This window comes from Teleopsis dalmanni, chromosome 1 (genome assembly GCF_002237135.1).
Source record: "Teleopsis dalmanni isolate 2A chromosome 1, ASM223713v2, whole genome shotgun sequence".
Taxonomy (NCBI): domain Eukaryota; kingdom Metazoa; phylum Arthropoda; class Insecta; order Diptera; family Diopsidae; genus Teleopsis; species Teleopsis dalmanni.
In genome coordinates, this window is record NC_051846.1 from 111,053,267 (window position 1) to 111,064,643 (window position 11,377).

General features: G+C 25.5%; 2 protein-coding genes across 2 annotated transcripts; both read right to left on the reverse strand.

Moving 5' to 3' along the window:
- Positions 1 to 1,827: 1,827 nt before the first annotated feature.
- LOC119665555 (cilia- and flagella-associated protein 298-like) lies at positions 1,828 to 3,082 on the reverse strand. The gene is made up of 3 exons (XM_038074783.1): positions 2,581 to 3,082; positions 2,231 to 2,500; positions 1,828 to 1,968 (listed from the first exon to the last, which is right to left on the reverse strand). Exons 1-3 carry the CDS (start codon positions 2,953 to 2,955, stop codon positions 1,828 to 1,830), a joined length of 786 nt encoding a protein of 261 aa, XP_037930711.1. The 5' UTR covers positions 2,956 to 3,082.
- A 951-nt stretch (positions 3,083 to 4,033) lies between these two features.
- LOC119676313 (ero1-like protein) lies at positions 4,034 to 9,968 on the reverse strand. Its single transcript, XM_038087557.1, has 6 exons — positions 9,779 to 9,968; positions 9,452 to 9,718; positions 5,796 to 6,469; positions 5,576 to 5,729; positions 4,421 to 4,575; positions 4,034 to 4,347 (listed from the first exon to the last, which is right to left on the reverse strand). The coding sequence occupies exons 1-6, from the start codon at positions 9,905 to 9,907 to the stop codon at positions 4,296 to 4,298; spliced, it is 1,431 nt and encodes a 476-aa protein (XP_037943485.1). The 5' UTR covers positions 9,908 to 9,968; the 3' UTR covers positions 4,034 to 4,295.
- Between the last annotated feature and the right edge of the window lie 1,409 nt (positions 9,969 to 11,377).

Consider the following 11,377-nt stretch of genomic DNA (forward strand, 5'->3'; position numbering starts at 1 on the left):
ATATAAAAAAATGCTTGACACATCACAACTAGTAGCAAAGGCAATTAAACTGAAAACTAAAAAAAAAATAAGGAATACTAATGCATTTGTAGTAATAAATCTGATCGAAAACTATAAAACTACAATCACTATATCTATACAAATTTCAGAGGTTATATATATATGAACTGTCTAAGTAAATCAACTCGATGTATATATGAATATATAAAGAAATTGCTAAGCTATTGTTTTTATTTAGCAATTTTAATAGAAAAAATATTATATAAAATATACTAAACCACCTACTTTCACCAGATTGATTTTGAATGTATAGAGAAAGAAAAATATTTATAAAAAAAAAAATTTTGTATGGTACTCTTAATTATGCAAATTTATTTTTAAAAATAAATATTACTTTTATTTGATTATTTTATTAATATTACGCACATTAAAATGTTTTATATATTTAGTATAAATGTTAATATATTTATATATAAAACTAGCTAAGTTTATTTTATTTAATTAAAAATAGAATAAAATCAATCTGGAAAAAATTCTATTAATGAAGCATTTCTTAGTTATCGTAAATATATAGATTTTCGCTGTTATAGTTTATTATCTTTAAAAACGAAAATGTTTTAGTAATTTAATGTATTTTATACATTTACTTAATGAAAATATTTATTAAATTAATTCTACAAAAAAATAAATACATTATTTTATTTTAAAAATAAGTATTATTTAATGTTAGAAAATACCATATGATTAGAAGGCGTTCTAAAAAATGTAGTGAGGAGAAACATTAGGAGTCCAAATTAAACTGCCAGTAGGACAAGTACTGAGTGCCATAATTAAACTGCAAGCAGTTCAAATTGCTTGCATTTGAACTAATGTCAAAACTGCATTCATACTCCGCCAAATAACGATTCTATAGACAGACAAGTGGAAGCACTTCTCACAGTGGAACAAATAGTCAAAATGAAACCCACAGGTTCAAAAACTTACAACCACTCTTGCGTTTCAAGGAACGCGATCAATTCTGAAGAATTGATCACTTCTTTTTAAATTAAATTAATTTAACAAAAAGGTCATATGAAACTTTATAAAGTCAAATGATCAAGAGAACTTAAATATCACTGTTTGTGATAGCGGATCAGATGTGTTATACAATGGTCGTTTTAAGTTGTTTTTCTGAACCGTAAAATCAATGCTAATGTGAATGTCTAAAACTTTGTAAAAAAACTTTGTATTGCCACACATTGTAAATAATTGTAAATAATTCAAAACATTTGGTTCAATAAAATTCAATTTCAAATAAAATTTGTTTATAGTACCTCTAAAAGTTACTTGAATTATATACGAGAAATTGAAGTTGATGAACAACGTAAGGAACATTTGATATAAAAAAAAAACCGATTAACAATACCTATATGTAGGTACTACAAGCATCACAAGCAAATTTTGGAATTGAAAGACAAAGAGATTTAGTCTTTAGCATAAAGGCAGATCATTCTCAAGATGTCAAAAAAAAAATTACATCGTAAAATGAGCCCCTTTTTATAGTTGACTAAGTCAGATATAACAAGCCAAATAAAAATTGTACCAAAACCTCCCCGCTATTCTCAATTTAAGATAGATTAGTAAATTTTACAATGAAAAAATCATGTATGTTATAATAAAAACAATTCTAAAAATTCTGGGGCTTTTCAAGTGTTTTGATTGTCTTAGATAAAAATGCGATATTTTTCATTTCTAAGATCCAATGGTGATCAGATATTCCATTAAGGTGTTTAAAAAATTACGGACAAAATTTACAGAAATATTTCAGTTAATAATTTATTTAACTCATTAATATATGTTTCTTTCACTTACCTTGAGTTCTTCCTGTCTGCGATAAGCATCAGCCATCATTCTACGGCGAATATCTTCGGTAAGAACCGGTTCACGTCCTGGAGGACCTTCACCAATTGAGTTAAGTTTAACAACAACCTAGGTTTTGATAAGTTTAGGTAAATTATTACTAAATTTTTTTGTATTAAGTTAAAAAATAAATTCATATTAGTATATATAAATCCATATATTATTATGAACTATATATACTATATTTTTATAATAATAAATACAACATTACTATATATACATATAATACTATATATGGTATACTATACTATAGTAAGAATAATATTATTAATATTATTATGAACTACATATAGAGCATATAAGTAAAACAATTTTTTATATAAAAACTAACCTTAGTTTTATCATTAGTACCCATATAATCACTTAACTTCTTGTCGGGCAAAACTTGTCGTCCGGCAAACCACAACTGAGCCTTCGACGGCTCAATAACTTCCTTTGAAGCTTGTGTTCCGCTGAGATCTTCAGTGTTACTAAATTCCATTCGAATAATATCATTCGGTGGTAATTTCATTGGATAAACAATAGTAACAGCACCACGCAATATATTTAAAGCCTCAGATACAATTTTCAATGTAAGTGGTTTCGAAGCCAGCACTAATTTCTAAAATTTATATACAAAAAGAAAATATTTTATTTCATCTTGTTTAATGTTAAACAAATATAATTTGTTGTTTTAGAAACCTTATCAACAAGTTCTTTTGCATCTTTTACGGCATTCATTAAAACTTCTTGCATTTTTTCATTTGGCTGACGTCCATTACGACGGCCCATTGGATCTTTATTAAATAAAAATCCACCAGAAGGAACACACTTTTCAGCCCATATATCTTCCAATTTTAGCTCAACAATTTGCTCATCAGTCAAACCCATCATTTCATTTGGTATCATCGGACCGTGCTCACTTAACTCTTCGATTTCCATGCACACACGATATATTTTTAAACGCCCATTATAAATGGCAGTTATATCACCTATAATTGATGTGGCCTCAGTAGTAATACATGCTTCATATAGAAAAAGGTGTTCATCACCACGTTTAACTTTTAAAATAACCATATCGAATTAAAAGAATTATCACAAAAAAGCAACGAATTAAAATATATTATAATGACTCCAAATTGTCCTCTTTTGCGGAAAATATTTAGATTAATATGAAGACGTTTTACTTCTTATAGCCAATAACGTTTTGTTTAAATGACATAAACAGTAAACAAAAAAAATTTTTTTTTTGATAATTGTTATGTTACTAAGGAAACATATGTCAGTTGAAGATTTTGAATGTTTCCTATGTAAATAATACCAATTACACGCATAGGTTGTAATTCAGGGTTGATCTGAAAGGAATTATTTAATATTGAACCCATTTTTTCCTAATTTTGGTTTTTTTATTAAAAGTTGTTAAATGATTTTCCCAATCATTTCTGAGTATTCTTTTAACTTCCGAATAAACTTTAGCAGCAACCTAATAATTTCGATATTTATACCAAAAAATAATATTTGTTACTTAGAAGGAAGAAATATATTAAAACTTACCAATTATTTTGGAGACAAAAAAAGTTGAGAGTTTGATTTATTTTCCATGAATGGATGAAAATATTGATAATTTACGCCATAAGTAAAAACATTTCTCAAGTAAACTGGTTAACAGCAATTAATATATTCTATTGAAAATTACGCTTTAAATATCATATCACCGCTGCTGAAGTTCTAAATAGTCTTATTTTCTATTTTCAAAAAACGACGAAAAGACAAAGACTTCTCCAAACCAAGAACACGGCTACAACTAATTAAACTGGCATTTCGCTTCCTTATATCAGCTAGTACTGAAGTAATTTATCTACTGCTTGGATATATTCGACAGGAGTGAAGCCAAGATATTTTAATACACACCAGATACACGAATATCTTGAATAAATTTGTACAAGCTTTTTCACTTTTATGAATGTTCTTTAAAACATTAAATTTTATTAGTTATTAAGTAACAATTCGTATTAAATTTATAATTTCGTAAGTTTTTGCAATTAATTTTTATTAATACTCGTTCAATCATTGCATTAAAGTTTTTCAAAAATATTTTCCATAATAATGTATAATCTCAAAAGAAAAAACTATTGCACATAAAAAATATATAAAGTGAGCATTATGAATAAATAAATATATAAATAAGTAAAAAATATACATACACAGACGCATATATATACACATGCATTAATCTAATTTTAGCTAACCTATTGATAGATGTTGAGCTTCCAAGCGGTACCATTGGTTCTAATACCAAATAAAATAAACTGCATACAAAACTCACACGCACGTTTTACGATAATCAAAATAAATGACATAATTACAGTGACATAAATTAAGTAGAAGTATTTATATTAAAACTCAGGATGTTTCTGCTATCTTAACAATTTCCTAAAATTGTCCATTTCAAAGATACTTGTTGAGAGTCTGCAATATAACAAAGAAAATATTATAAATATTTTATTTCTTATGTGTAAAAAATACAACATATGTATATTACCTTCCAATTGCATTAAACAGGGCAACTATTTCCGATCGTCTTAGCCTGAAGATGGGATCTGCTTCTATATGTGGTTTATTCCATAAACCACTTTCTGTTGCTTGATTCAATTTGTCTGAGTAAAGAATTTTTAAAGCTGTACCCAATCCTTGTGTCTATTATAAAAAACAAAGTTTAGTTAAATATCAAATAATATAAAAATATAAAGCTTTGTTATTTTGCAGAAAAATATACTAAAATTATACTATAAGTTATACCATAAATAAATTATACTAAAAGCGAATAATCAATAGCATTTTAATATTCTATTTAATATATATATAATCTGCATTTTATAAATAATTATAATAAAATAATTCTTTAATGAATGTACAGTATTTCTAGCCTCTTTTACAAGCAAATTAGGTATTTTAAATTAATAAATGGAATTATGGATTTTGGATTTATGCTCTTATTACTCTTATATTTGTATGAAATCAGAAGCCTCGGTGAACAAAGTTCCTTTCGAGTATGAAATTCATAGAGTGTCACGATAACCCATCCTTGATCCACATTAAATTATCATAACAATCTTAAGTCAGAACTTCTGCTTTCGATGCACACTCAAAAGCTAAAACAACTCTAGGTCCCTGGTCATAAGGACAACAATGTTAGTTTGCATTCATTCCTCTCTCCCATCGTTTACAAATTTCAATAAATTAAAATTTTTTTCTAAATATCTCCTGTAAAAGTTTCGTACATCGTATTTTACTTAATCTATTTATTCTATAATGCTTAAAAGTTAAACTTTTTATAAATGTACATTAATATTTTAATTTAAAATATTATCTTATTCTAAGAGTCGTATATGTATTCACTTTTAGTACTTTTTTATTTCGAATATATAATTTCTTTTTATGTCTATGTTTTTAATAAATAAAATAAATTAATTTTACAATATTATTTCAAAATAATTTTGTTCAAAAAAAGTTAAAATATTAAAATAGTAATAGTAGCTGTAGCATATAAGTATTAACAAACTTCATAATTCTATATTAAAGCATATTATTTATTTGACTACTTCTGAATAAATGTTCAATTATTAAATTAAATGCCTATTTTTAATAAAAATGAAAAAAAACTTTTATTAAATTATTTACACATAAAAAAACTTACTTGTAACTTTCCCCACAGCCTACATTTTTCACAACCAACACAGTCCATAATTCTAGATATATTTCTAAATTTCTCTTTGTACTCTTGTTTAAATTTTACAGCTGCAATGCCATTTGTAAATAAAGCATTTTCATCAAAATGTGATTGGAATGACCTAAAAAATATAATTTATAAAACATATTATTAAAAAAATATTTTACTTACATTAATTTCAACTTACTCTACAACAGATAATAAATCATTTATTGCCAATTTCACTTCATTGTCCTCTTCTGATATCCCAGTATAATAAGCCTCCCTTCGTAAATAAGGTGCCGCTTTGGCCAATGCACGTAATTCAATTAAATATATAAAATATAAATTTCTCAACCAATGTGGTCCTTCACCATTTGTATTTTCTGGGCTAAAACGTTTTTCGAACTCTTGCAAATTTGGTCCCCAAATACCCTGTGGACTTAAAAAGTCTTTAGATTCTGATAACAAATATTTTGCCGAAAGATGAATATTAATGCTTGAATGTAGTCCAGAAATAATTCGATAAAATGCTCGCTGCTCCAAACAAACATTACGCAAATCTATATGTGGTATATAATTCGGTACGGATTTTGTATCATTCATACCAAAGCAATTTTCATGGTAGATACTTTTCCAAATACGATGTGCTGAATCTCCTTTATAACCCGTATATCTTTCAGGATTTAATAATAAATCTACATATTGTGAACCAGATTCGTCGTCATCCAATATGCAAAATTCTTCTTCAGCTTCATCATGTTCAGCCCAACGTGCAAATTCTCTATGCGATTGATCACTAATACTTGTATCCAGAAAGCCAAGGGCACTATTAAAATCTTCCGCATGAGAACAATCAACGTTCTGTGCTTCTTTGGTATACTGTAATTTATAAAATGAGAAAAAAAATTAATAATTTAATTATGATTAAGTAATACTAATTACAATTAGTTAAATTTATAATTATACATTATTATTTAATAGATTATTTATATTTATTGAAATGATTTTAAAATTGATAAATTAGAAAAAGTGATTTTTCTAATTTAATTTTAATTTCATAATAATAAATATGATATATTTTTTATTTTGAAGTAATGACGTCAGTATTGAAAGGGCGTTTATCGCAACATCTACATCACATCAAAATTTTTCAGAACTCATAATTATGGTTTGATATTAGTTGAGATGAAAAATGAGAAACTCATCGAATATACACGTCAGTGTTTTAAAAATATTTTTTCCCTAAAATAAATTTTGGCACTTAATATATGAGGTTAACAATTTAGCAAAAATTGTTTTTTTCCATTATATACAAGAATTAGTCTTTAAAAAATACTGCCAAGATTCGTATTCGATTTTGATGTTTTTGACAGAAGGAGTCATTAAGTGGAAAGCATTAATGGACTACAAAACAAATACATGGGATGGGATTAGATGTGGGGGATTATGGGGGATAAAGGGAAGCTAATTGAAATAAGTTTTGGTGTATGTTAAAGAACCTCTTATCATGACAGTGAATATGATGAATGTGAAAATAATTATATATTATAATTATATATAATATAATTATATAACTTTGTTGATATAACAATTATATGTATGCAAAATGAACAAATTTTTATAGTGTAATATTTTATATACTTTTATTTTATTTTATTTAATACTTTACTTAAGATTAAAAACTTAATCTTTTATTATTCGCGAGAGAATATTAGAAAAATTTAACTTAAGCTCTTGATAAAAATATCTAACCAGAAATTATTTTTTTAAGAGCAATCATATTATGTTCATATTTATTGTAATATAATCGTTATGGTCATTTGATTAATATTGTACTTCAATGATAGCTATATATTTAGTTACAGACATTATATAAACATTTAATGAAACCGAAAAATTATCGCATTTAGCCAACTATTATAATAGATAATTAAAGATAAGATTAATACTACTAGAATTCGATATGTGAACGGTGAAATAAAACATGAAACAAGAAATATGACAAAATATTTAAATAAATTTAATAAAACTTAAAATTAAATAAAGAGGTTTTCGAAAAGTAGTGAACTACAACAACAAAAATTCTTTTTTAAAATTTCGACTATAGGTACAATTAATTTAATATTGCCAAATACCCGTCATCAGTGGTATTCGAAATAATTCTTGTATTTAATTATTCGTAAATAATTTTTTTGAGACCGCAAGTATCAAGAATCGAACTCGTGCTCTGTCAAATTTGAAGCTCAGAATCAGTGCTCCTTAACCAACTGACCCCGAAGCCCCCGTACTTGACTTTTATGTTAGCAGTTAGCAGTTTTTGGAGTTTTAATTTGCTGTGATAGTTTTACTAACAAATTTATTTGTTGTGTTTATATTTGAACGAAATCATAAACCAGCTGTAGAATAATTGAATTAATTAATTATATTTTTATTTTTAATTGTTAAATTTCAATATTATTCGGTTTATAGAGACATTATTTGTTGCATGATTTATATATTCTTTCTTAAATTAAAACAAAAAAAAATAAATTTTAATAAAATTTAATTATTAATAAATTAAATAATGTGTAATTGCTAAGTTTGATTTCGACAAATTAAATAAAACAAATAATAAATATTGTAATAAAGTAATATTTTAAGTTTTAAGCCAAATTGCATTATTGCTTTCGACAGTAGCAAATTCTTGATATAAAAATTCTTTTAAAATTAAACAAACGTACTCTCCCATTTTATTTAAAATTTAAAAACATTAAGCATTTAAAAAGAACACTTAGCAATACCATTTGAATAGCTAAGCCAATATAATATCAAGCTTGTTCCTCAACCATATCATGTTCCTCACTTATAACCCATTTATATTTATAGTTGTTATAAACGTATTAATATACTATTTTCTTAAACTATAGCGCTGCATTTGTGTACTTTTAACACTTATTGAACAAACACAACTGAGTAAACTGTATTTATAATTGTTTAAATAATGACATTTTTTGTAACATCAACTACTAAGTTAATTTAATGTATTTATTTTATTATATGAACAACTTATATGCATATAATATAATATGCATAATACATATTTATATTTTTTTTTGTTTTTAGTTTTAATTATATTGTAAAAATATAGTGCTATGTATGATGAAATTAGAATTACAATATCCATAATATACACCTTTTAATTAACAATACAGCAAATAATTAGCACCTCAATCATTAGCAGTAAATAATAATAATAATAACTTATTTATGTATTTATGCAACCAAACTTATAAAAATTGTTTTTTGTAATTTCTAATAAAGAAAGTCATAAACAACTTAGAAGCTTAAATACTAAGTTTGTAACTTAATTTTTATCAAAATGCAACTCTTTAATTATCTGATTTATGAACATATAATATATTATGATATTCAATTATATTTTATAATAAATCTACATACTTTAAGATATATAACGTGCATAAATATTTCAAAAAAAAAAAAATTAAGCTGATAAGTTCATAATAATCAATGGGAAATCCTCATTAGAAATTGATAAGAAAAAAATCAGCTATTAAAAACGCCCCTCAAACAGATACTGTTAACACTTTATCAACTGATATTAAATAAAAAAAAATTAACAAAAAAAAAAAAACAAACTACAGATAATTAATCAGAAAAAATGTACATAAAATCTAAATTGGTTTTTAAGAGTAGAAATAATATTTTTAAAATAAATCAAAGCAACTACGTGTGCAAGCAACCGTAAATAAAAAACTGTTTTTTTTAAATTATAATTAACTTTCTGTAGTAGTTAAATGGATTCATTTTTTATACTTATTAAAAATCATAAAAATTAATAATTAATAAATATATAAAAGTTACCTTAAACAAAGCTGACTTGTCAACATGTTCACTATGTTCCTTTAATCCTTTTGGTATTTCTTGCTCTGCACAATTCTCGACTTGACAAAATCGTATTGCACACTTGCTGTCATCTGGCCAAAAAGGACATTCCCGCTTGAGGTTCACTTTGAAGAAGCGAAAGTAGTTTTTAACCAAAAGACTTTTTAATCGTGGATACACTTTCATATTATTAAAATGATCTACTGTATCTACATCGCAACTACAATCGTTGATAGAACCCTCCAGCTTAATTGGCAAAGAATTTTAAAGTATATAATTATTTTTACTATAAAATGAATAAAATACCTCACAAAAACAATTTTGATCCGTGTTCTGTTCGCTATATGCCGCAAAATAACCATTTGTCCTTTCTGTCCAATAGATTAGACATAAAGTTAATAGCACATATATTGGTAACTGTTGTAAAATATACATTTTTTTCTTTGGCAAGCGTATTCAATAATTTTTTATTAATTTCAACACAATTTAAATTTAAATAAAAACTTTTTTAATTTTGTTTTATTTATGAGTGAATGAATGTTAAATAATATAATATTTACGCGACACCATTTAGAAATATAAATATAAAATATAATTCCATCACCCCATGTGTGATTAAATAGTATGAGACATTTTACAAGCCCGATATTTTTTATTCAACAATTTCGTTATAAATGACTGCATTTAATAATATTATTATTGTTGACTAACTATAAAACTTTGAGCAAATGTCAATGGACACGTACACTTCATATTCGAACAGCTGTTCGAAAATTGTTGCCAACACTTCGAAATATTTATATTAAGCGTCAACAAACGCAGTGCGTAATTTTCTATATAATAATATTATAATTAAAATTATTAAAATAGCATGTATTACTTACTTATTTAAACTAACACACTATAATAATAAACTATAATATAAATTATGATAATATAAATAATATGTTAATAAACATATGTATATTCATATAGTGCATGTTATTGTAATGCATTGCATTTGCTTTTGGTTATTGTCTTTGCTAAAAAAAGAATATTTTCTGCGCATTCACAATAAAATTACTAAAAGCTGTTAATTTTTTATGAATTCAAATATTTGTTATTTTTTTATGTTGCTGTTATAATTATTAACAAAGTTGTTTGAGCTGCTAATAAAGAACATTAAATTCAAAATATATACCATGGGAAGATTAGAGACTGCAAGCAACTGGTAAGTTTTAAATAAAAAAATACTAATATTAAACCATGAAAGTCGAAATTGACACCTTTAATAGTTACTCCAACTGGAGCAACTGTCTCACATTTTGTAATATTATAATAAATTTTTTTAAACTACAATGTATAAAATAGTTAGGTTATGTTATCCTACAGATGTTTATAATCATGAATACATATCTAAAATCACGATCCATGACTAATTATGGCCATTGATATATATATATATTGAAGCAAACTTTGTGCACGAAACTTTGACTAGTACCGGCTGGTAACAACTAAGAATGATAATGAGAAGAAAAACGTTAAAGAAGAAAATATGAAGGAGAAAGTACAGAACAGAATTGAAAAAGTATAGAACAGGAATATAAATGTGATTGCGCTTATCAGAAAAATCGCGCCCGCAGTAATTTGCAGCTGATAATCAAATCATCAAATAATCAAATAATGATTAGGAATCATGTGAGGATCGGATTAATTTTCTTACCCAGTCCCATCAGACCATAATCTGGTTACCTAGTATGAAGCTGCTTATTTTATTTTGTTAAGGTACGGATGCCGTTATGTTATGAATCAGATAAGTCCACCGACTATTGACCAAAAGCCATAATTTTAAAATAAATAATTCCTACTTATCTGAATCATCCGAAGTATCTGAAGCAGCACTAAAACACGTTCCTATTTCTAAAT